The 26533-nt window shown below is 36.9% G+C and overlaps 1 protein-coding gene across 3 annotated transcripts in view; it reads left to right on the top strand.

The window, feature by feature from the left end:
• The first annotated feature begins 536 nt into the window (after window positions 1-536).
• arhgef7a (Rho guanine nucleotide exchange factor (GEF) 7a) overlaps window positions 537-26533 on the top strand; it is a 28250-nt gene continuing 2253 nt past the window's right edge. The window contains exons 1-21 of one of the 3 annotated variants that reach the window (XM_052143066.1): window positions 537-936; window positions 5747-5830; window positions 8727-8811; window positions 10253-10386; window positions 10609-10810; window positions 10908-10996; window positions 11123-11217; window positions 11474-11569; window positions 11944-12066; window positions 12153-12291; window positions 14682-14741; window positions 14902-15048; window positions 16555-16641; window positions 16817-16895; window positions 17010-17149; window positions 17522-17743; window positions 21395-21488; window positions 21572-21661; window positions 24301-24471; window positions 26143-26239; window positions 26389-26443. In XM_052143066.1, the coding sequence (XP_051999026.1) occupies window positions 772-936; window positions 5747-5830; window positions 8727-8811; window positions 10253-10386; window positions 10609-10810; window positions 10908-10996; window positions 11123-11217; window positions 11474-11569; window positions 11944-12066; window positions 12153-12291; window positions 14682-14741; window positions 14902-15048; window positions 16555-16641; window positions 16817-16895; window positions 17010-17149; window positions 17522-17743; window positions 21395-21488; window positions 21572-21661; window positions 24301-24471; window positions 26143-26239; window positions 26389-26443 (2454 nt within the window). In that variant the 5' untranslated portion in view covers window positions 537-771. Of the gene's footprint in view, window positions 937-5746; window positions 5831-8726; window positions 8812-10252; window positions 10387-10608; window positions 10811-10907; window positions 10997-11122; window positions 11218-11473; window positions 11570-11943; window positions 12067-12152; window positions 12292-14681; window positions 14742-14901; window positions 15049-16554; window positions 16642-16816; window positions 16896-17009; window positions 17150-17521; window positions 17744-21394; window positions 21489-21571; window positions 21662-24300; window positions 25689-26142; window positions 26240-26388; window positions 26444-26533 lie in introns of those variants that run through there. The other 2 variants (XM_052143063.1, XM_052143065.1) reach the window with 2 other exon arrangements.

Here is a 26533-nt window from a genome sequence, read left to right as displayed (position 1 = left end):
AATCATAATAATCACACATCCAGTAATTTACACATACATAGAAGTTATCTTTAGACCCAATGAAGAACAAACTATACATGCTATTTAAGTGATAATAAATCAAAAGATAATAGACTAAAGGAAACATTGATTGACTGTCTTGCACATTCATTTGACTTGGACTCAGATTAAAATCTAATGTAAACGGATGCCACCATGCGTACCGCTAGAGAACTGCACCAATCTGAAACAAAACAAAAACAATATTGCCTGTTTATAAACGGCAGGGACGAAATTATTTTTATCATTATCCATTTTTTCGTAATCTTGTATTGTGTGTAGAGCTACAGTATTTCACAATGTGTTTCCGTGATTTAACCAAACGCATTTTTCATCCCCATTCCACTATTAACGTCTCGGAAATACACCACACTTCTCTGTTAATACAAATGTGAATATTAATTCAAAATGCAAAGCGGGATGCAAAGGCGACTGGTCACATAAGCTCTGTGCTGTGATGTCATCTGCCGGAAGATGTGAAGTGGCAGACGATGCAGGTTTGACTTTCTTCCACTGAAAGGCGTTTGACAGCTTGTCGTAATATAGGGAATGGGAGCGAAGCGATAGCATTATATTCATCTCCAAAATACCATATAATGCGCCATCCCTCAAATAACCGGTTATAGAGAAAATGGTACCCAGTTCAACGACTGGTTCAAAACAGACAGCCTAGTTTTTTCATTTTTTCCTTCCAAACATAATACTGGGAGCATCGACCGCGCTGGGTTGGCCATGAATCCGGCGGAACAAACGGTTACTTGGCTCATTACCCTCGGGGTTCTGGAATCGCCGAAAAAGACTATTTCGGATCCCGATGGATTTCTGCAATCCTCGTTAAAGGACGGGGTGGTCTTGTGCAGGTTACTGGAACGGCTGCGTCCAGGCACTGCTGATAAAGTAAGCGCGCATCCTCCCATTGGCGCACCGTATTTATTTCCATGTAATCCTCACACTACACAGCATTATGCGTTGATATCCCACTTTTCTTGTACAACTGGTCTATGCTGTGTATATATTTGTTGGTCACAAATCCCTTCATAGGCTATATGTATTCAGTTCATCAGCAGGTCAGGAGAGGGGTTCAGTCAGTGCGCTATTGCTGCTGTTGCTCAAGGTAAAAACAGTCAGTCTTCGACGAGATTTTATTGTGAGATTTGTTTTAATCTGAATGTTTGTGTTTGGCTGTCATAATCTTCGCGAGAGAAATACATGTTATAACAAGCATGCATTCACCGACATGTAGGTGAATGTAAATGATAACCTAGTTCATTTACGTTATGGAAGCATGAGGATAAGCGCATGCAAATCGCATTACAAGGCTGTGTATGTATGGACAGATAACATCTGCTAGATATTATCAAGGTTAGTCAAGTATCCTTTCTTTTATTGCTTGCAAATGAGCATGGGCCGCCATAGACCGTATATAGTCAAAAAGAAGGGGGGCTCTCATGTAAAGAAACCGTGTTTCCTTGCCTCTCTTCAGTGCAATGCAATTGGCATACCAAATGTTTTAAAATTGCAGTTATTTTTTGAGGAACGAAAACTAAATCATTTAACAGATATGATGAAAATGTAAAAAAAAAAAAAATAATAATAAAAACATTAGCACACATTATCAAAACCACATTATCAAAATTCTCTGATCATTTCCTCGCCCTTATGCCATCCCAGATGTGTATGACTTTCATTCTCCTGCTGACAAAGATTAGAATAATATCTCAGCTCTGTAGGTCATATAATCCAAGTGAATGGTGACCAGACCTTTCAAGCTCAAAAAAGCCCATAAACACAGTATAAATGTAATCCACAAGTCTCCAGTGGTTGAATTTATATCTTCAGAAGTGATTTGATAGGTGTGGGTGAGAAACAGATCAATATTTCTCCACTTTCACATTCTGAAATTTAAAGTGGATATTTATTGTAAAGATTTGGTTCCGTTTCTCTTAAGTGATTGCATTGCTACAGAAGACTTATATTAAACAATTGGAGTTGTACAGATAACCTTTTATGCTGGCTTTATGTGATTTTTGGAGCTTGAAAGGTCTGTTCACCATGCACTTGCATTATATGGACCTACAGAACTGTAATATTCTCTTAAAAATCTATGTTTGTGTTCAGCAGAAGAAAAAATGACACGAGGGTAGGTAAATTATTAGAGAATTAATTTTTTTGGGTGATATCCCTTTAACGATAGAGTGAAAACTGAAAATGTATATATACATTTTAGATTACTCAAATCCACGAAAGGTATAGAGATTTTAATAAACCTGTAGGGCCTAACGAAAGAAAGAATAGTGCACTTGTTTTTTTTTAGCCAGTGTGGGCAGCAGCATGTGCAACATAACCAGCCTTTACAGCCTTTACACAGTAAATAAATTGAGTAATTTTGAAACATATGTATAAAATCATGAGCACTCACGAGAGATGAAGACTATAAAAGCTGTTTTATTTATTAGGGTCCATAATGGGGGCAGCCATATTAGGATCACATGAGCTGAATACTAATCTCAGTGACCTCCATGTTATTGGACAATTTCATTAATTTATTCAATTTATCATGGCTGACTTTGAATAGTGAATTTCTTCAAAGGCATCATTAACTGAAAACTATTGTGTTCTACTGATGCTGCATCCATGCTCCTAGGTGTCAGTGTAAAGCCCAAAATTTGGTTTTCACAGCTACAATAGCGTATACGTTCTAGGCAAGTTTCTTCATCAGTAGGGTACCCAAGCACTGTATGCGTGCAACCCTGCTTATTTAACTGTGTTCGCTTTACGCAAAGACCTTGCACGTGCTGGGAAATATTTGCACTAATTAGTGGCTGACAACACACAGATGGGCTGTTGCTTTCTTTAAGACGAAGTTAATGTCGGTGCACAACATTAGACAAAAGGCTGAAATAACAACAGTAGATGTGCACATCAAGATTACGTAAGAGGTCAGAAGATACCTGAATTTGTATAACTTGAGTCTGATTGACAATAAAGACACCTTTAAAGGCCTAAACTCCTGAAGAGATATTTTCCTGCTGTATCGCATTGCAGTCATAGAGCGCATGCGTCTACCGCCTGTTTATCTCACATGGTCAAATGGAGTACACATTGAAAGGCTAGAGCATTCAAATGTAAGTACACGTAAAAACTGAAGTATACTTTGGGATTAAGTCAAAGACCACAACAAAAAAATTGCTCCTTAAAATGCAATACTTAAATTGCAGCTACAATAATGTTTATGCCACATGAAATAAAATACAGTTGTTCAAAATCACTTGTGTGGCATTCTGGGCCCCCTGACTGTATACTGGTCTGGGTCCATTACATTGGCCCATTTCTTGTGACACCACGGTAGGCCCACGCCACCATGTTTATGACATTCATAGTGCTGCGCTGTGGGATTGGCAACATTTTTGTTTCTATTTATAAATCTTGAAAAGGTGATACTGCTATTTAATTACCAAAGACAAATGGAATTTTTCATTCAATAAAGTTTTATCTTTTAAGTGACATGGCTTAAATTAGCCAAAGACAACCAACAATGATGTGGGAGAGCAGTGGTAAACCACTCGTGGGTCTTTGCTCATTTATTCAGACATGTCAGTTATCTGTACACGTATCAATTATATTTATAAACCACCAATTTGGATACAATTAAACTGGAAATGCACATAGGACAATGTTATCATAACACCAAGACTTTATAAAGGTATGCGATCATTGTAACAAGTTGTAATTAAAAAAAGCACTATAATGTAAATATATAGTATATATTTCATGTTTAGTCTTATACACTAATATGCCTCTGGTGCTTTCTGAATATTCCTACATTCACATAAGCACTTACAGACATTCATACAGATGGGATCATCTCAGAAGTTTTGTAATATTTTGACCAAATCAGAGCAGATAACTGCACAAACATTTGTAACTTCTGAATGATAGATGATGCAGTGATGTTAAAGTAAAAGTCAGCTTTATTCTCATTTTGTCACATCGCATGGCAATTAATAAAAATGAAAGACAGTTCTTTCCGGGAACTACAGTGCAACATGTAGTAGACATTGGCGACGACTAAAGACAACAATAAATATGAAAAAATAAAAATAAATACAGACAATAATACCACAGCAAGTAGACAGAATTAAACAAGTCAGATATCAATTGGAAATATATATACATTTTATCAGCAGTGGGAAGATGATGATATGTACAACTGTTTGTATGAACATTGTATACGTACTAAGTGAATATTATACACACTCATTTCACATAGTAATGTACAAATGATTGTGAACTTGTAAAGGTGACAATAGTGCAGTGGGTTGGGTTGTGTTCACAGAAAATAGAAATCTCAGTGATGTACCAGTAGATGTGTGCACTCTCTGGGTCACACATCATACTCGCAGCCATTCGGAGGTAATTTGTGGATAAAATATATATAAATGTCAATGAAATTTGGGATAACGTGCTGACCTCAGACTTGTACACCTTTCCTGTGACTTGGCATGGATCAAAAGCAACTTTTGAGGTTTTTCTTGATATCGTTTTACAGGCGTTTTTCCATTTACAGCCATTGTTTACTCCTGCTGTTGGTCACAAATATGGGGAAACATTGAAGTCACTGAAACAGTTCAATATTAAAAAATACAGTTTAAAATTTGTTGTGGGCCTATATGGACCTGTGGGTCCCTAGAATCGTTACCACCTTTCACCCCATTAGCTAAGGCCCTGCTCATAATGCTGCCCTTATTACATATATATCATTGATTGATACATTGATTGTTTTGAGCCAAGTACCTGTATATAATTATCAATATCGTTTACTATCAAAATCTGAAAATGAACAATGGAATTGATCTTTTGGCCAGTGCAGTGACAGTTGTTCCTAGATTAGTTACCAATATTTGTATCTCTAAAAGCAGAGAGAAGCTATATCTTTAAAGGAAATAAATGATTTCTAAAGTAGGCCTGCCAATGCGTTTTCTCTAGTCGCGTGTATGTTCAGATCACAACACAAACATGTGCGTTCATGCTGCAGCAATGCAGATTTTTTGTTCAATAGTTTTTTTTATTTATGACACTGATTAAGGAAACACAATGGTTTCTTCAAACAAGCGTTTAAAATAACTTATTAATTTTGGCAAATAATAATAGGCTAATAATAATAATTATTATTATTAATATTCCGAACACAAAATGTGATATATTATAAGTTACTGCATCTAAAAATATTTGTACGGTTTGGGATTGTCTTGGTCTTCTCTTTTACCCCTCAAAATACCTGGTCTGATTCAAGGATCGCTTGATGACCCGTTTTATTTTTCCCGCCGCCAGCGCGCGAGTGTGTTGATCGTGTCCCTTTCGCCCCATCGTGTTCGGCGCTCATCAGTGCAAACGTCATTTCCTCCTCATGACATCCACTTCCACTGTGCTGCAGATCTGTTTAGGTTCCAATGTGTGTGTGTGTGTGTGTGTGTGTGTGTGTGTGTGTGTGTGTGTGTGTGTGTGTGTGTGTGTGTGTGTGTGTGTGTGTGTGTGTGTGTGTGTGTGTGTGTGTGTGTGTGTGTGTGTGTGTGTTATAGTCAGTCTCAACCAGCCCGTGGACTCTCATGCTGGATATTCAAGCTATTTATCTTCTTGAAAAATTAAAAAGCTTTCAGCAAAGTGAAGGACAATCTTAGAGTTTTCCAACTGCCCTTTTCTCCATCAGATATTCCAAGACCCCAAGAACGACAACGAGTGTTTGAGCAACATCACACAGTTTCTCAAGGGTTGCGCTGTGTTCCGCGTTGAGGTAAGTGAACACATTTGTTATCATTTGACTTTACATTATGGTGCAGTGTTGTAGTATTGGCGCCACAATGAAAACAATAAACAATAGAGGCGTGCAATATACGTTGGAGACAACTTTGAACCGATTTGAGTGAGATCACGCTCGGCAGATCGAAAATTCATTGTTGTAATATGGACAAAAGAATTGTGATGCTCTGAAAAATATGACTGGATTTAATTTTTGTAGTAGTTTTTGGTGATGAGTTTGTGACTGCATCATCTTAAGCTTTGTTTACTCATGTATAGTTTGCCTTCTGTATTTCATTTGATTCTCCATAATTTCAAAGCTGTAATTTCAAGCTCTCTGTGGCCTCAGGTATTGACGATAATTAAAATAATAATAAAAAATGTCAGTGTATTTAACTCTTAGATAAAAGTAATTTCCTTCTAGAGAGCCATCTCATCAGTCACCCATCTAGTCCTAACAAACAAACGTGAACTGATTTAACCTTTTATATTTGTTAAGCTGTCTTGTTTGGAAATATGTTTAACTGAACCATTGTGATGATGAAGCTATGTTTTTTCATTTAATTTACACCTGGACTGCTGTAAAGTTTATGTAACGGATATTTTGGAAAATAATGATTTGTCAATTGCAAATTATGAGAGATTCTTAAAGGGATAGTTCATCCAAAAATGAAAATTCTCTCATCATTTACACACCCTCATGCCATCCCAGATGTGTATGAGTTTCTTTCTTATACAGAGCACAAATAAAGATTTTTAGAAGAATATCTCAGCTCTGTAGGTCCATACAATGCAAGTGAATGGTGGCCAGACCTCTGAAGGTCCAAAAAGGAGATAAAGACTGCATAAAAGTAATCCATAAAACTCCTGTTGTTTAATCAATGTCTTCCGAAGCGACCCAGTTAGTTTTGTGTGAGAATATAATCTTCTTTCACTCTATATCTTGACATCAGTTTCTAGGCTCTCTCTTCATTTAATTTAAGGAAGATTAGGAAGATTAATTGAGCTTCAAATCATGATCGCAAAGGAGACTGCTGTCAAGATGTATATTGGAAAAGGAGTTATATTTTGGTCTGTTCTCACCCAAAACCAACTGGATCACTTCAGAACACATTGATTAAATGACTGAACAAATGGTCAACTTAATATTCATACACATGACATTATAACATGTTTTTAAACAAACCTGCATATTTATTTGAATTACAGCATGTCTGAAAGTTTAAATTCGTGAATGCTTAGAATTGCCTACAACTTACCCTGCAGAGGCCTCACTGTCAAGCTTCAGGGGCTGAGCAAGCACTCATTTATTAGAGTAGCAGTGTATGTGTGATTCCCGGCATGCTGCAAAAAAGATCGGCCCTGAATCTTGGCACGATCGCAGATTTAAGATGAAGTGCCGCCGATCTAAGTATAATATAAAAGCTATTAAGGTTGGCTGGATATTTAATATATTATTTTAAATATAATTATGTTTTTAAAGCCTTAAAAGGAAATCTCGTAAACGTTAAATATGAATAAATGACTTCTTTGTGTTTATAAAGTACACCTACACCTATGACAAAAGCATGACAATTTGTATTACAATTAATCGTTATAATTGTGAAAGCCCTAAAACAGACAATTAATCGTCATAATCGTCTAATAATGTCCTAATGCACAGAATGGCATACAAAGGACTAGCAGGACAATGAACTATGCACATTTATTATGGAACAGATGGTTCAGGGTAATGCTCATGTATTGTCAAGTGTATCCAGAAGAGGTTGGGGTTGAGACCCACATCACAGATGGAGCTTTAAATAGATGCATAATGTCAACAAAAGAGTTATCTATAAATGCACTATTTTGGTTAAAAGGTATCACACATTTAGTTTTTTTATGTTTATCATATCGCAGGTCAAATCGCAATCACAATTTTGTTTTCCAAAAATACTATCTATGATGGTCTATCATTTGTGTGCCAAGTAATACTGCCAATTTTTTTTCTATTTTAAAGCACTATGGAGCAATTCAACCATGTCAAACAGCTAAACCGGTGTGATATTCTGAACAGCACTGATGAGTGAAAGAGAAAACACCTGCCCTGCCCCAACATCAATTACAAGACTTTTCAAATCTACACATAAACATCCTTACTAACATTTATCACAGTAAACTGTAGCATAATTTTACAATACAACTGTGAAAGCCAAGAACCCCCCCACCCCCCCGCCCCCCCCACCACTGAAATCACATACTCTCCTATCTGGGTATGTAAATTATTGGATTGAAAGACTTGCTTGATTGTTGTAGAGATGACAAATTGTCACTGTAGTGTTTACCTCATTCCACAAGGCAATAAGCTGTCATCAAACAACTGATGATCGCATGTATTTGACTTAATTTTTTGTATTATTTATTTTTCTGTATTATTTTTTTCAACAACTAAAGTAACATATTTTGTTTTGGAGGTCCCCATGTGGATACTGGAACCTAGAAATATCAAGGAAGTTTTAAATTGTGATTCTCAGGCCTAGAAAAGTTATGCAAATGAGGGCTAAAACATCATGGTGATTTCTGAAGAGAATATAAATTGTTCTGGTTATGCTGAACTGCTGAAATATTTCATTGGCTAGTAATTGCTCTTTATCAGTGCAATCGTTATAAAAATCTTATCCAGAAAATTAATGTTTTGGTCAAAAGGTGTGGGAATTGTGTATTTAGTATTGCATAGGTTTTATTACATATCTGTCATATCAAGTTTGTAAGGTTTATGAAGCACTAACTAAAGTTATTTCCCTTTTAGAAATAGCCTAGGCATATATTGCTTTATGGTTCTGTGATTTGTCTTCAACTGACATGCTATTGGTCTATAAATGGTGTTATATAATATTTTTCTCTCTCTGTAGCCATTTGAGGCTGGTGACCTGCTTCAAGCCCACAACTTCAGCAAGGTCCTAAGTACACTGGTTGCCCTCAATAAAGTGACTGCAGGTAAGTGTCTTTCATTTATAATCAGAATTTAATATTCATAAGTTGTATCTAGGGCTGGGTATTGCCAGCCACCTCACGATATGATACGTATTGCGATACGCATGACGAGATCACCATATAATTGTTTCAATTCAATAACAATTCACAAGCTTTCAATTCCAATTCATCTTGGTATATTACAATTATAATATACATTTTTCTTGCATACAGTTTGAAAGAAGAAATTCTTAATTAAGTTATTAATTATAGAGGGGACTTTCTAACTTGTTCAATTATGGAAATGTTCATTTATAATTAGTTTTAATCATTTTGTTCACGATTTAGCATTTGAAAAAAAATCCTTAAAAATAAATATGTTTATAAAATCGGTCTATAAATATCTGATGTCTTCAAACTGCATATTTTATTAGCATATATATATATATATATATATATATATATATATATATATATATATATATATATATATATCACATTGTTACATGTTTGTTTTTTAAATGCCTAATTTGTACTATTTACAAGTATTTACATTGATATCTAGAACAAGTGCTAACATTTTACTGTCTGTTTAAGACCAGTAACAGGGACATCAACAGTAGTGTTTTGGTCGAATGGCTTCTGTACAGCATCGTTGCTATGTGTGATTAGAATTAAATGTTTCTTTTGTTGTTTTTATTCAACAACTGACTGTAAAGAACAGAAAGGGTATTAAAAGAGACATTTTTCAATGAAAAATGGATGCGTGGATCTCGTCTTTGGACACACATTACACGGAACTAGTGAAACCAAACTGTTACTCAGCATGCAGTGAAAGGATTTCAGTGCTGAATCACTAATCACTAGCCAGTGGCTAACCACAGACATTTTAAGTTGTGTATGCAAGTGATTTAGCTCTTCTATATAATAAAAGAGCTATCTTAGGAATTTAAGAAATGACATTGAAATCGTTCAAAATAAGATTGCGATTAAGCAGAAAATATTTTCTCCGGCCCTTGTGCCATACACACGAGAGACGCCATGTGTGTCCACTAGAGAATCAGGCTCAGTTTCAGTGTCTCTGACAGAACTGAGTTTGCACTTATTTAGACGACCTGCTTCTTCTTTTATTGAAATGCTGATTTGAAAGTACAAATAGTAGAATATGAATAGATCTAAAATATCGATACAATATTCTGGGAAAAAGTATCACAATATTTTATTATATGATTGTGTCGACACAGCCCCAGATAAGTCCTCAAATTGCATAGCATCTACAACTATTTCTTTGTGAAATCCACATTTTGTTATTCATCACATTTTTAAACTAAAATTTCAAATCCCATCAGCACAATCTTATCCAAGGATTCAAGTGTGTATGTTCATAATGTACTGTTCTCATAATGTGGGATATTGTTACACCATTTGTTACAATTCTCTGTGTGTTCTTTTTGTGTTGGGGTAGATATTGGCATTGGCAGTGACTCTGTATGTACGCGTCACTCCTCCGCCCACCGGATCAAGTCCTTTGAATCTTTGGCCTCCCAGTCCTCACTGGGCAGATCTTCTAAATTACTCCATAACCAGTTCAGCAGCCTGGTAAGATCCATTGGAGTGAGACCTCAGTAGATTTAGATTCATGAAAATCTGTAATACAAGTCAGCTTGAGCACTTGTTTCCCTTTTGTAGCAACAGGTCTAATAAGCTTTTTATGATACAATTTGGTGTCAACAAAAATGTATATAATTCAATACAGCATAAGTTTCAAACCTCACATACACTTGGCAATTTGTCACTTTCTTATTAACTCTTTTGTTGTAGGACATGACGGAGAACAGTAATGCTCAGTTAGTGGTAAAGGCTCGCTTCAACTTCCAGCAGACCAATGAGGACGAGCTTTCTTTCAACAAGGGTGACATCATCAATGTCATTCGTGCAGAAGAAGGAGGTTGGTGGGAAGGAAGTCTCAGTGGCAGGACAGGCTGGTTTCCAAGCAATTATGTCAAAGAGATCAAAGGGTTTGGTAAGTGTATGTCCATAGTTAGAATAAAAACATAAATGCTGTCTCTTGATCCACAGTGCAACTTAATGCTATTAAAGCATACATTGTGTCCTTACAGATAAACCAGTGTCACCTAAATCTGGAACTCTTAAAAGCCCACCCAAAGGCTTTGACACCACGGCTATCAGTAAAACCTACTACAATTTGGTAAGCACCTTTTGGACATACATGGTGATCAAATGGTTTGTGAATTAACGTGAACATATTTAAATAATAAGATTGAGTACAATCGAAAGTCTTTCCTAAAAATAACACCTTTTCGTTTATTTTCAGGTGCTACAGAACATTTTAGAAACTGAAACAGATTATTCAAAGAACCTCCAGAACCTATTGTTCAACTACCTGAGACCACTACATCTGGCAGAGAAGTAAAAAGTCCTTCCTTTTTCTAGCCAAAATCACACACCCAACAAATATTGATAGGGAAACATGGACTTTAATTATTTTAAAATGTAAAATCATTTTCTTCCACATTATTGCATTTTATGTTCTATAACATAGCAAAGGGCAAATAGAGAACTCTTAGAGCAGTGAACAATTCTTTGTCAAATGTAATCCTGATTGTTGAACATTGATTTACAGTTCCCAATATGTCCTTGTACTTCTCATCATTGTTCCTCATAGACTGAGCTCATCAGACGTTAGTGTCATCCTCGGAAACCTGGAGGAAATCAGCACTTTCCAGCAGACTCTGGTCCAATCACTGGAAGACTGCACCAAGTGAGTTTCATTCTAGCTATGAACAGCTATGTGTTCCTGGCCCCTCTATTAATGGCCCACGAGTAAGTTATGAAGAGGGCCGAACCACTTAGCGAAACGGAGATGCTATCAAATGTATCAAATTTCGACTCCTAAACAATGAAAATAGACCAGGGCAGCAAAGTCAACATGAGGCCCTTTACAAGGATTTGAGGATCACTAGAGGTTTCTAATGTCTGCCCTCTAGTTGTAAATACTTTATCCCTATAAAGTTTGGAAAATAATGCTTTGTTATAATGCTAGAATATATTAGATGTAAGAAAGAAGATCGACTGAAACTCTGTATGTGTATATTACTATGATTTCATTCTGTCTGTTCCCGTTCTGTGATTAAGACTTCCAGAGCTGCAGCAGAAGGTAGGAGGATTTTTCATGAATCTCATGCCCCAGATGAGGTCTCTATATGTGTCATACTGCTCCAACCACCCCTCAGCAGTCAGTATTCTTACTGAGCACAGGTATGCTACCTTACTGTGTCCTGATTTCACAGTCAGCCCCTCCATTGGCTTGGTAGATGATAATTGGTCTATTTCTGTACCGGCAGTGAGGAACTTGGGGAGTTCATGGAGGGGAGAGGTGCGACCGTTCCAGGAATTCTGACTCTGACCTCTGGCCTCAGCAAGCCCTTCATGAGACTGGACAAGTATCCCACATTGCTGAAAGAACTGGAGAGACACATGGAGGTAAGGGGCGTTCACACTGACTAGGCATAACACGGCACGAGTTTTTGACATTAAAGTGATAGCTCACCCAAAAATACAAATTCTCTCATCATTTACTCACACTAATGCCATCCCAGATGTGTATGACTTTCTTTCTTCTGTAGAACTCAAACAAAGATTTTTGGAAGAATATTTCAACTCTGTAGGTCCATACAATGCAAATGGATAGTGATCAGCACTTTAAAGCAACAAAAAGCACAGCCAATCGGAATAAAAGTAATTCTTAAGACTCCAGTGGTTAAAATAATGGCTTAAGCAAAACGATTGCTTTAGGTGAGAAATAGATCAATATTTAAGTCCTTTTCACTTGTTAATTAATTAATATAATTGTTTACTTCCGGTTGCTCTTCAAAGCGTGTCCATGAGGGGACTTGCTACACACTGCCTCTCGCATGACGTAAGCGCACAGACATGAGATATTCTTCAAAAATTCTTTGTTTCTGCTGAAGAAAGAAAGTCATTCATATCTGGGATGGTATAAGGGTGAGTAAACGATGAGAGAAAAAATACAGTTAACCAGTTTTAGGATTATCTGCTAATTTTCTTATTATGCAAAAGTACATAGACAAAAAAATAACCGGAGAGCTTGAAGTCGCAGCAATATTCAGAAGTGTGTAACTATAAGATAATTGTGGGAGTGCAGCATGTAGTTCTTGGCAGCCAACGCTTTTTCTTCTGATAAAATTTATTAAAGCAGTCCATTAATCTGTCCACGACACCTCAAAAATAAACCTGTTGACTGTGCATATTAAAGTGAACTTTGCTAATAGCAGGTGATTTAAAGTCTAATAGTGACTGAAATTTAAATGTATTGTTGAATGCAGTACATTTTTATACAAGCAACTTTCAACGGTGGAAAACCAGACTTTTAAATATTACATTTTGTAAGTGCAACGACTGGAATTGCTCGGTTGAAGGGGGTACCAAACTGTGAATCCTGAACATAACAGTTTGGCGAATACATGTTTCCACATTAGCTTCCACTCCGCTGACAAGCAATGAAAGTAGCTAAGTGGTTAGCTATTTAGCTATAAGCTTGTTGTCACAGAGATCAAAAGATGGACTTTATTTACTTACCAGCATTGCGTCTCACCAACTAGGTAACAGTGTAGCATGAGATCAACACTCAACAGACACAACCGCACTGTTGTCTGCTGAGCTGTAAATAGATGCTCTGATGTTTACCTTTAAATCTGCTTCATTACTTACGGCACTGAAAACCATAGCTGGCTAACAGAGCAAACACATGTGATAAACATGAGTGACATGGTTGTCAGGGACAGGGTTAACGTTATATTAGTTATATTGAAAAGGGAAATGTATAGGGTCGTTGTTTAATAACTTTTCTGTATGTATTTCACAAACTAGTTAGCAACTTATAGAGAAGACACCGATTAACTCTGCACCGCTTAACTCCGCCCGGTCTGCAGAGACATCGTCAGCTCATCTCTGTAAACAGTGGAGTCGGAGCGCTCTGCTGGACAATCTACATTATGACACCAATTCTAAAGCATTGTTTTCTGCATTATATGTTCTGAAAAAAAGTTTTCATATATATATATATAAAATAGTTTTGGCATGTGAAAAGACAGCATTTCATTTTTTTTATTTTTTATAAATTCTTACTGTTAAATGAATCGCAACATCCATAACACTGGCAGTGATTTGCAGCAACAAAATTAGTTGAAGTTATTAATTTTCAATGAGAGCTAGTGATTTCTGGTGACATGAGTATCAGTGGCTGTTGGTGATGTGACAATGTGACAAAGTTGAAAAAAGTGTAACTTTATGCAAATGAGCAGCCACTCAATCTGGAGACTATCAATAAGAGTGAAGATTAGAGTGAAGGTTGTTGTTGATTTGTATCTGTGCTGTTAATGTGAGCAATTTTACTATTCAATATGACTTGTTTCACCCCACTTGCAGGGGTCTATAATTAAAAAAATTATGCGTGAAAAGCTGCGAAAATGCATTGAAAATTGGTCATCATCTTCATGATATGAAGCATTATGCACTGCTGCAATTCATATGCAAACACTTTTCCCTCAGTGTTCATTTTTAGTAGCAAGAAATCAGATTGCTTGTCAAAATAGAAGGACATCTTATTTTTACCAGAAATAAATCTAATTTTTGGTCTGATTTTCAAAAGCTATGGCCAGTAAAACAGCCCAACAATAACGTTAGGGCATCCAACAGGAACGCCAACATTATGACGATTTGATGAACTCCAGCAATCGCTGTCAGTGTGAACGAGGCATTCGAAAACACAAGGCATTCTTTTTGTGTTGGTTTTTATGATTGATGGCATTTAAATGTTACATTAATTTTATTCTGCCTTCTTTTCACTTCAGGAGGGTCATCCAGACAGAACAGAAATCCAAAAGTGTATGACAACATTCAAGAACCTCTCTGTGAGTCTTTGTCCTTTATTTTGAAGAGAGTGCTGTACTCTGCCTGGTTAACATGCTTAATCTAACAGACTGGTGTCCCATGGCTTTGTTGCTGCAGTTAGGTGTGGATCATTCCCATGGCAGCCAGCCTTGTTAACATATTGTGTTTCCATGGTTACAGGCACACTGTCAAGAGGTGCGGAAACGCAAGGAGCTCGAGCTCCAGATCCTGACTGAGACAATTCGGCTCTGGGAGGGGGAGGACATCAAGACCCTGGGTTCTGTGTTGTATATGAGCCAGGCCATGGTCCAAAACCTCAGCTGTGAGGTGAGACAGCACCAGATCTCACCTGATGGAGCTTTGGAAGAGCCATATTTGGTGATGACACATAAAGCTTAGTGTGTACTACATGACTTGCAGACGGCGCCCTGCGACTCACAATTTAGTTTTCCATCGTGCTGGTACGCACACTACAGGACTGATCGCAGACTGGTTGTATCAACTACACGACCATTCGTCCCAGACTAAGGCCCTGTGTACACTGGTATTAAGATGCATTTTGGGTGATCTGATCAAAAGTGTACAAGTGAGACACAGTACTGTTACACCTGGTCATCTCTTTTGACCACTTGTGTTTGAATTTTGAGGGGAGAGTCTAGCACCAAAAGCACCAAAAAGTAAAGAAGAGAAAGCGCTAAAAACCGGTGCACAGTTTCTCTTAATTATTAGCAAACATTATATTTCATGAGTTATTTTAGTGCATTACCTGTAACTTAGCTTCTAATGTTCGTACTTCTCATATCTGCGTCCCTGTATGTTGATACATACGGCGAGTAGGGAGACGTGGGTGAAGTTTTATTTTATTTTCTAATTATTTTTTGTCTCCTTTTGTCTCGGCATGTCGCAGGTGTGCACACACTACAAGACTTCTGAAATCTGACACTTCCCGTCACAGACCAGATGTCGTCTCTAAACATCAAAAGAGACGAGCTTGAGTCATGTAGTGTACACTAGGCTTAATTAAGTAATAATGTACTAGAGGCTGTGCTGTATTGTTAATATAAGGGCATGCCTGCAACTCCTTTAGCCATAACTATATTCACTGTATAGCATGGTCTCGGGTGTTTTATTGCTTTTATAAAACAATCACTACATAATGAAACCATAAAGGACACACATTTTCAAGCACATAAAACGTTATTTTTACTATGCCAGTTCATTAAATACCATCCTTCTGTTTGATAGCCCCTAACATAAATGTGTTATAAAAACAAAAGCAATAATCTTCTATGGGTGTTGTGCATTGATATGGTGAACAGGTGTTTTGCTCCATGGCATACAATATATTGTGCATTTTGGCACAGCTTGATTGCTGTATTGGACAATCAGCAACCAGTACCAGATCTTTCCATTTTGTAATTGTTGATAAAGTGTACTTAAACATGTTTGAGTATACAGTGAAGTTAGATTACATACAGTTTGCCTACATGGACAAGCCTTTAACAGGATTAATGTAATTATTTTGTGGTTTAGACTTTTTATTCATGACCTGTTTAAAAATGTATTTGCTTCATAGGGATTTTATTCCTCTTATTATTATTATTATTATTATTAAAAGAGACATTTCATGCTTATCAGTTGTTATTTAAAAGCTATGGAGCTGTCTTCAGTTGTAGACACTAGTTAAATCAACAGTATGAGAGAAAAATAAACAGTATATTAATAAAAGACCTGTTATTAATATTAAGATAAATGGTCATAGTTTTATCTATGAGATTTCAGTGCTGGACTTATAATGGCTGTGGTGCATGTTTTTCATTTTTGTTTCGCCAGGAGAGGCACGAGCGTTACCTTTTGCTGTTTCCTCACGTGCTGCTCATCCTGTCTGCCAGTCCAAGGATGAGTGGCTTTATCTACCAGGTCAGAAACCAACTGCGGTCAGAACCAATTACAACACGCCCAAATAAATCTTGATGTCACTCTCCACCTCCCCCTAAAATCCACTCAAGCTTTTCTTTTCAACACACACACATTAAAATGGCCCTTGTGGCTATAGCACAAAGTGAAAATATTTGGTTTGTTTTGTTTCTACCAGGGCAAGCTACCTTTGAGTGGGATGACAGTGACCCCATTAGAAGACTGTGAAAACCATAAAAATGCTTTTGAGCTCTCGGGTAAGGACAAACTGGCACACTTTTTTGGGACTGATAGACAAAAAAGTGCAGTTGTTTGTTCAGTGACTTTGGTGAAGTCGTTCATTCACTGTGTGTGTGTTTTCATCCATGCAGGCAGCATGTTTGAGAGGCATCGGGTGATCTGCTATAACAAACAGGATCTACAGGACTGGCTCGAGCACCTCAACCGACAGACCAAGCACACCACCATGGCAGCTCCCAGCATAAAACCATTAACTGTCCCCTGCCACACAGTGAGTGTCCTGGTTAACATTACGTCTTAGAAAACCACCTATCATACTGTATTTAATGGTCTCTTTTAAAAACCAAGAGATAATGTGTCCAGGTAAATCTCACAAAGCCTGTCAAAACATGTCCAGGTCATATTTATCCTAGATTATAGTAAGTATTTAAAAATAATGTTAGTATTTGTTGTGCTGCCTTTATGCTGATATTAATAATTTTCTTAATTGCCATGAAAATAATGTCACAATGCAAAAAAATTGTAATAGTAAAAAAATATGCTTCATTTTATTTATTTGTCCTTTTGATTTTGGGGTAAAATATGACCTGGATATATTTTCGTGAGATTCTTGTAAGATTCACATATCTGTCTCTCTCTCTAGCTCCCGTCTCACCCTCTGACACCATCCAGACATGCAGAAAGCCGAGGCCTAACAGTCGCTCCTGCCTACCACACCCTCCCACACCCCACTTCTCATGGGTCCCCTCACAGCACCATGATGTGGGGACCCCTGGAGCCCCCCAAAACCCAGAAACCCTGGAGCCTGAGCTGCCTGCGTCCAGCCCCCCCACTCAGACCCTCAGCTGCTCTCTGCTATAAAGAGGTACACAATAATAATTATGCTGCATATTGGACTTTCAATTGCAAATGTAATTAAAGTACAATATACTAGAGCTGTCAGAATAAACGTGTTAACGCATGCGATTAATACATCTTAATGTGTTTATTTTTCTTAATCGCGATTAAGACTGATGCACACGCAACAAACAGACAAATGCACAACAGCGCCAGAGCCCTTTTACAAGATGAGCCTACAAGTGTAGCATAATATAGCATAATGCAACAGTCCCATAGACATTCTATGGGCAGTACTGTTGTAACAAGCTAGTTGACCGTTACGCTGTCTCTCAAAAAAAAAAATCTCTGACAGTGCATCCCTGTCTGTGATAAAATAGAGAAAAACGAGCTCTTAGCAATATTTGATGTATAAAATAATCCCAGATGGGACTTGTGATAGAAATCAAGTATTCTTCAGCCTATGCAAGATGTATTTTAATTACCACAGAAGCACACCAAACCTTAACTATCACCAATATGCAGAATGAGACGTTTCTTTTTTCTGCAAGTGCTTTTCATGTTGATCTCAAAGCGGCACTCAACGCTGGCATTGATGCTCTGATGCAAATTTGTCTACACTCAAGTCATTTATATTTGTAGATCACTTCTCACAATACACATATTTTCAAGAAGCTTTTTAGAAAATCATGCCTTCATGTCTGAAAGCCCCTAGTGATCAAGCTGAAATGACTGTAGCAAGGGAAAAATCTCCTTTCAATGTTAATTAGTTGTTAAAAATAAAAAACTCTAGATGAACCTGACCTCTGGTTTTATGATATATGTACATAGTCCAATATTATTTAGTGGCTTGAGCAAAAACCGATCGGCAAACTGAATTATTTTTGGCCTCTTCCCCCGTTTCACTTTGCATGTAAACTTTACCACCATTATTACCGGCTTATAACGTGCACAAGTGTTGTGCTCATACCCGTTTATATTACAACGTCAAAACCAGAGAATAATAAGTGTCATGTAATCGCGGGTAATATATATACACTACCGGTCAAATGTTTTGAAACACTTAACTCATTCTTTATTTTATATATATATTTTATAAATTTTTTTTTTTTACATTTTAGAATAATAGGAAAGTCATCAAAACTATGTAATAACATAAATGGAACTATGGGAATTATGTTGTGACTAAACAAAACCCCAAATAAATAAAAACTTTGTTATATTTTAGCATCTTCAAAGTAGTCACCCTTTGCCTAGAATTTGCAGAAATGTACTCTTTCATTTTCTCAACCAACTTCTTGAGGTATCACCCTGGGATGCTTTTTAAACAGTATTGAAGGTGTTCCCATCTATGTTGGGCACTTATTGGCTGCTTGTCTTTATTATTTGGTCCAAGCTTTTAGAGATTCAATTTAAAAATGTTTGTACGGTGGTGGTGTAGTGGTCTAAACCACATAACGGGTAAACTGGTAATCAGAAGGTTGCTGGTTCGATCCCCACACCCACCACCATTGTGTCCTTGAGCAAGCCACTTAACTCCAGGTTGCTCTGGGGGGATTGTCCCTGTAATAAGGGCTCTGTAAGTCGCTTTGGATAAAAGCGTCTGCCAAATGCATAAATGTAAATGTACCGGGGATAATGCATGGGGCAATCCTCACAATATTCTCTCTACAAGTTCAGCTGTATAAGCTCCGTTTTGCATTTGCTTCATTGCAGATGCAATATTTATTGTAATATTATACAGTATTTATGCTATTGATGGCTTGTTTATCTCACATATTTTAGGGATACTCCGATCGATCGGCCACCAATGGATATCGGCTAATATTAACGTTCTATGGCTTGATCGGTAATTTGCCCAATTGCATAAACCGTTCGCTCATGTCCCAAAAGACGTGCGGCTCCTTTAAGGCTTGAGCAGCACTGTCATGGCATTACATAGTGTGGGGAATACTGGTATATTGTTGTTGCAATTTCCTACTCCCTGAAAGACATCATTTAAGTGTCATGAGATATCTGAGCAGTTTCTGTGACAGCTCTAGGCTTTGTAAACGGGAAACAAAAATGTGTCCTCGGACCGCGTTCTCAGTGTTAACATTGCAGCGAATAATTGAGGCTTAATGCCATATTCTGATTTATAATTTGTCAGTTGCGGTTGCTATTTCGCTACTGTTGTGTTTGACAACCATGGGAACATGCTTTGTGTTGGTTTCAACGGTATTGGTGCAATGTTTTGGAAAGAGGGGCCGTGGCTAAATCAACGGCACAGTTTCGTGGGAGTTAGTACGGCTAAAATCGGGGGACTGGGTAGCTCACCAAGTATTGAAGCTGACTACCACCCCTGGAGTCACGAGTTCGAATCCAGGGTGAGCTGAGTGAATCCAGCTAGGTCTCCTAAGCAACCAAATTGGCCCGGTTGCTAGGGAGAGTAGAGTCACATGGGGTAACTTCCTTGTGGTCGTGATTAGGGGTTCTCACTCTCAATGGGGTGTGTGGAAAAGGTGTGTGTGGATTGCGGAGAGTAGCATGAGCCTCCAGTGCTGTGAGTCACCATGGTGTCGTGCACAAGGAGCCATGTGATAAGATGTGCGGATTGACAGTCTCAGAAGCGGAGGCAACTGAGACTTGTCCTCCGCCACCCGGATTGAGGCGAGTAACCATGCCACCACGAGGACCTACTAATGGGGCTTTTCCACTGCACGATACAACTCGACTCGACTCTGCTCGCTTTTTTGGGGTTTTCCACTGTGGATAATACCTAGTACCTGAAACTTTTTTTGGTACCACCTCGGTCAACAGCACCTTTAAGTTTACTAGGGATCATGCTTTCATCTCGGCACGCATCTTAGATGAAAAAAGAAATACTAAAACAACACTAAGAGTGGATAATTTGAATAAACAAGGTTTTTCTTCTAAATCATGGTCACTGCATTAGTAATATCTTGCAGTTTTGTATATTTCTCATATTTTCGTCAACAATGTTTGAAGTAAAATTGTTATAATGATCCTCATAATCCATGGAATCAAATAATACCTCAAACATTTGTGTGTTATTTAATTGACGAGATTAACACTGCACTCTGGACGTGTATTTAATGCAGTTGGAAACATATCTCGCGAAAAATTTAAAAGCATCTGACAATTGAAAAGCATCCATCAAAGGTAGGCATCGTTTTTTTCAATTAGACAAACTCCCACTTCGATTTTGGGAAATGTTTAATGTTACTTGAATTGGTGCTATTTTTGTGCATTTCTATCTTTATACTGTGGAAGGCTTTGTTTGGAAAATGTTAATAAAGCATCATATTGTTACATATTGTTTTGCTTTCTTTCCTAAGATTCATTTTTACAAGTGTGTGTGTGTGTGTGTGTGTGTATATATATATATATATATATATATATATATATATATATATATATATATATATATATATATATATATATATACACACACATTTGTATATATATATACTGTATATATATATATATATATATATATATATATATATATATATATATATATATATATATATATATTAGTATCAAATTTCAGCACTTTTAAAATCTGCAATTAATCACAAATGACTACAAATAAATGATGCAATTAATAGTGATTCTAAATTTGAATTGACTGACAGCACTAAATATAACACAACTTTGTCCCTTCCTCCTCTTTCAGGACCTCAGTAAAAGTCCCAAGACTATGAAAAAGCTGCTGCCTAAAAGAAAGCCAGAGAGGAAGCCATCCGATGAGGAGTTTGCACTGAGGAAGAGTAAGTCAGCTTGTTTGATGTTGTTATTCATATTATTAATTTTTGGAAGCTCATGTTTCTGATGTAACTTCTAACCCTTGCAGGTACCGTAGCTCTGGAGGAGGATGCTCAGATACTGAAAGTGATCGAGGCCTACTGCACAAGTGCCAAAACCAGACAGACTCTGAACTCAAGTAAGCCTGTGCAGGGCACAGTCCCTCCTCTTTTCCACTAAGACAGAACCCATTCATATCTACTTTTCTATGTATAATATAGTTCAGCAATTCTGAGGGTTGGGATTCTCAAAGAATTTGACAATTATAGTTCCACTTAAATATTTCAGTTCAGATAGTTTATTTTAAGTACCAGTTATTAAAACAAAGCTTTTATCTGCATGCTGAAGATTTATCTAGTGTGACAAGACAAAGGTAATGACTTTCAGTTGTTAGATTGATTCAAAGGTTTGAAACTAATTTGTGACCCTCTTTAAGGCCCTGGTATACTTCCGGAGAAGTTCTTCTTCATTCTTTGTTCAGGGGTAAAAAGAAGTTCCGCTGCAGGAGGCGTTTAGAAGTACATTTAAATATGGGGACACTCAGTAAAACCTTAAAAATTTGTTATCAATGACTTTGCCTCATTAGTTGAGTATTATTTTTAGTAGAAGGTCAGTAAAAGATGTTGTTTTAACCACTCTGATGATTTAAAGTAATATATATGCAGTAGAAATTTTTTTTATTTGTCTTGTTTACATTGTTAATTCATGATGCTAATGCGCTAGCATGATATACGGTGCAATATTATGCGCCGATTACACTCTGTTATTGTCATTTATGATGACATTGATACTGCTGCAAAAATTTATGCATGAAAGAGTGTTAATGCTCATATTACAGACAAAAGAATGGTGAAAGAGGCATATCTTACTTTGGGCAGATGTGGTAATGTCTTTCGCTTCAGATGGCACATGAGAGTACTTGAGTAGATTTGATTCCTTTTGTAGACTAAAAATCGCATGACATGGTCTTGCATGCCGGTGAGTTCATGTTGAATACTGACTGAAAAACAAAATAGTATAACCCCAATCCTGAATAAGTTGGGACAGTAAGAAAAATGCTAATAAAAACAAAAAGGAGTGATTTTTTAAATTTATTTTATTATATTCACCCTTTGCTATATAGAAAGCACTACAACTACACATTATATATGATGGTTTTCCTTGTGAATTTCATTGCTTTTTGAAAATGTACAGTCATGAATGGGGTCTTCGTTGCTATATGGTGTGCTTTATAATGTGCCACACATTCTCGATTGGAGACAGGTCAGGACTGCAGGCAGGCCAATCTAGCACCCACACTCTCTAATTACACAGCCATGCACTTGTAATCCGGGCAGTATATGGTTTGGAGTTGTCCTGCTGGAAAATGCAGGGACAGTTCCACTGTTCTACTTTCCAGCAAAGATGAGACAGAGCCCAGAGAAGTCAGCAGCACTTCTGAACAGTGTTGATGTATGGCTTCTGCTTTACATAGTAAAGTCTTATCTTGCATGTGTGGAGGCAGCGATGAATGATGTTGACTAAGAGAGGTTTACTAAAGTTATCCCAAGCCCATGCTCATGATATCCATTACAGATGAATGCAGATTTTTAAGACTGTAACGTTTGAAGGATCAGAGATCACACGCATTCAAAAGTGGTTTTGCCCTTTACACACCGAGATTTGACCAGATGCCTTGAATCTTTTAAATATACTGCACTGTAGAGGGTGAAATCCCCAAAATCCTTCCAATTTGTCTTTGGGGATCATTTTTGGGAAGCATCTGTTGGCAAACTGTCAAGTCTCGAATGATCCTTGTCTTGAAGGACTAGGCTGTTTCTGGATGCTTTCATATACTATGACACAATTGCCTCAATTGTTTAACATCTCCTGTTTCACATCGTCTTGTTATTTCAACTCATCAAATTGTTATTAGTCTTAAATTGCCCTGCCTCAACTTTTTTGGAGCATGTTGCAATCATCTGATTTTAAATGACAAAAAACAATGAAATTCACAAGGTAAAACATCATAAAATGTGTAGTTGAACTACAACTTTTTCGGAATTGGGGTTGTAGTTGGAGCTCCAGGTCACACCTACCGATGACGTGGTCCAATGGTAGCAAGAAGGTGTTTAGCAGCTGGTTAGAAGTTTTCCTAAAACGTGAGCTGTTACGAACCAGCGCCAACGCAAAAACACCCTTTTGGCCTGATTTTGTTCTAAATTACATCATACCTGTTAGTTTTCCGATTTCGTATGAAGTATAACTGGGCCATTATTCAATTAATATGAAAGCATCACATAGTCATTCATTCACGATATATGTTCATTGTTGCATGCAACCAGTGAGAATAATGCAATAGAAAGACGTCTTGTGTATTTATTATCATATTGTAATATTATAGGTTCTTTATTCCCAACCCTAACATTTCTATATAAACTAAACTCTGTAAGCTGTAATTAACTTAGCTTAACAACGTGAGTCTTGGATCTCTTATAACAATATCTTCTTTCTTCCTCATCATACTTATTTATCCATCATGACCCCCCCCCCCTTTCCATTTGTACATATTTTTTAATGTTTTCTTCACTCATTTTCTGTTTTTTAAACTCATTTTCCTGTCTTTGTTATTATTGGTACTTTTTGCACTCCCGTCTATGTTGTTGAACCACCCATGCACATGTTTTGGTCGGCCCCATTGTTTAATTCTCTTCCCCATCCACATGCCAAACCTCCCACTCCCATTCATTTATATGATTTGTCCTCCTCTCATCATCTGTGACTGGATACCCTCTTCAGCATGGCAAGGCACTGACCTCATGCATAACCATGTTTTGGATCAATCCAACGTGGATTCTCTGGGCCGGCGTAGCAGTATCTCAAGGCCAGAGGGCAACTCTGATCTCTCAGAGGACTCTGACTATGACAGTATATGGACGGCCCACAGTTACAGGATGGGCTCTGTATCCCGTAAGAGCTCCTACATCTCCCACCAAAACTAAGCCGTCCCCTCACTCCTTTTATTTTAAATGACTATTTATTTATTTGAAACCTATTTATTTAATAATCTGTCACTCTAATGCATATTTAGCCTAGTCATTTATATTTTATATGTCAGTGTTTACACATGGTCTTGTATTAATCTGCACGTCATCATTATTTGCAGATATATGCACTTTCCCAAAGCAGTTCCCTGTTGCCTTGACATCTTAAATCCCACTTGACACCCCCAACCTCCCTTTTTACTTAAATTTGTTTTTCTTGACATGCATTTAGTATTTATTTAAATGTTCTTTAAAAATGGTGATCTCTCTTTCTGCCTCATTCCCAGATGTATTTCATTATTAATGCTTATGAAGGTACAATGCACTCTAAAGGCAAAAAGAACAGGCTGTAAATGGAAAAAATAAATGCTAAAATGTCTTAACGTGTCTGTAAATATTAAGAGTATTGTCATTCATCTGAAATGTGTAGTATTAAAACTTAGACTGTGTTTACTGAATGTGAACATTAGATTGCCAATCTGTTGATGTAAGGAGTTTGGTTCTTTTATCAAAGAACCTTTCATGAATGCTTATGGTACTCCGATGGCACTGCAGACAGTATTACTGGGGACATCTTGTTCAAACTTGATATAAATGTATTTATTTTCAATTTGTATATGTATTTTAAATATTTTTTAACTTTTTGTATGATTGTATGTAACATGCAAGTTTATAGTGGTTTTGGCATTTATGGTGAAAAGTATGGGAAAACAATAATTTAATGATGGTTCAAATTCTAGTAGAATACATTTAAATCAGGTGTGTATGGTAATAGTTCTTCACCACTCATTTGAGACTCTGTAAAAGCCTCAGTGTTTGATGCTTTTTTCCTCTACTATGTATGAAGTGTTTATGAGACAATAAGAAAACCAACTTGCCAATTATTTCAGTGATGACAAATAGTATTGTTATGTGATTTATTGTTACCACTATTCTGTGGTTTAAAAAATGAACAAGGAAACATGAATATTTACTGCCTTTTTGTTGGTTGTATCATGCAGATATTCTTAACACCTGTTAAACTGAGATACGTCAGTGATGCTTACATGTTTTGAAATTAAGACATTATTGTGTGTGTTACATATATGCAGTCAAATATTTGAAAAAATGCCACAAACGTTGTAATATACATTTTGAATAAATCTTGGGTTGTTTTGTACAGTATGTTTATTGTCCTTTAAGGAATGAATCTCTCATTACACAAGTGTGAAGTTTTGCAAGTTTGTTTGTTTTTTATTTTCATGTATTAAATAAGACTTACATTTTTATTATTGAGTATAACTTTGTATAAACAAATCAATTTCTGCATTTACAATTTCTTTTCTTTTTGTGGTTAAAGACATTTTCAGACTGCACACTTAAGAAAACCTTTGGTCCTCTTTTAAAAAGCATTTTTTATTTTATTTTATTTTATTTATTTTTTTGTGGATGATCCCTCTCTGCATGACTAACTCCTGTCTTACGCACCGTTTTGTGTAAGTTTGATCCAGTAAAAATCCTCTTGAGGCACTATGGTGTATCTTGTATCTAACATAATCAATGTTAATGTTAATCTAACTGAAGTAAACCAATCTGCGGGGCTTTTCTCTTGAAACAGGGCAGTGGAAAGATGCCGGTCCAGCACTGATAGTTCCTGGAGAGAAGTTCAGTGTCGACGAGTTGAAGAGTAATGGTCAGACTCTTCTGGAAGAGAAGTAAGACTGCATATTTGTCCACTGTCAGAAAAGGTTTAATAAAAAGTGTAATAGGATGGTTCTTGTCAAGAGATGGAGCACGTAACAGAGCTTTAAATTTCAACATGTATTTTTACACTATTTGGTGACAAATTAAATGTGATTCGTAGGAGCCTTGTGGATGTTGTTTATGCTATGAGAGATGAGGTACAAGAACTTAAACAGGTAAGTGTCTTTGATCATGGGTCTGAGAAGGTTCTGAATGATGCTTACTGTCTTAAGCGGTGGCAAGAAAAAGTAAGTGAACTCTTTGGA

The sequence above is a fragment of the Xyrauchen texanus genome, chromosome 14 (assembly GCF_025860055.1).
Source record: "Xyrauchen texanus isolate HMW12.3.18 chromosome 14, RBS_HiC_50CHRs, whole genome shotgun sequence".
Lineage (NCBI taxonomy): Eukaryota > Metazoa > Chordata > Actinopteri > Cypriniformes > Catostomidae > Xyrauchen > Xyrauchen texanus.
This window is presented reverse-complemented; position numbering and strand designations above follow the sequence as displayed.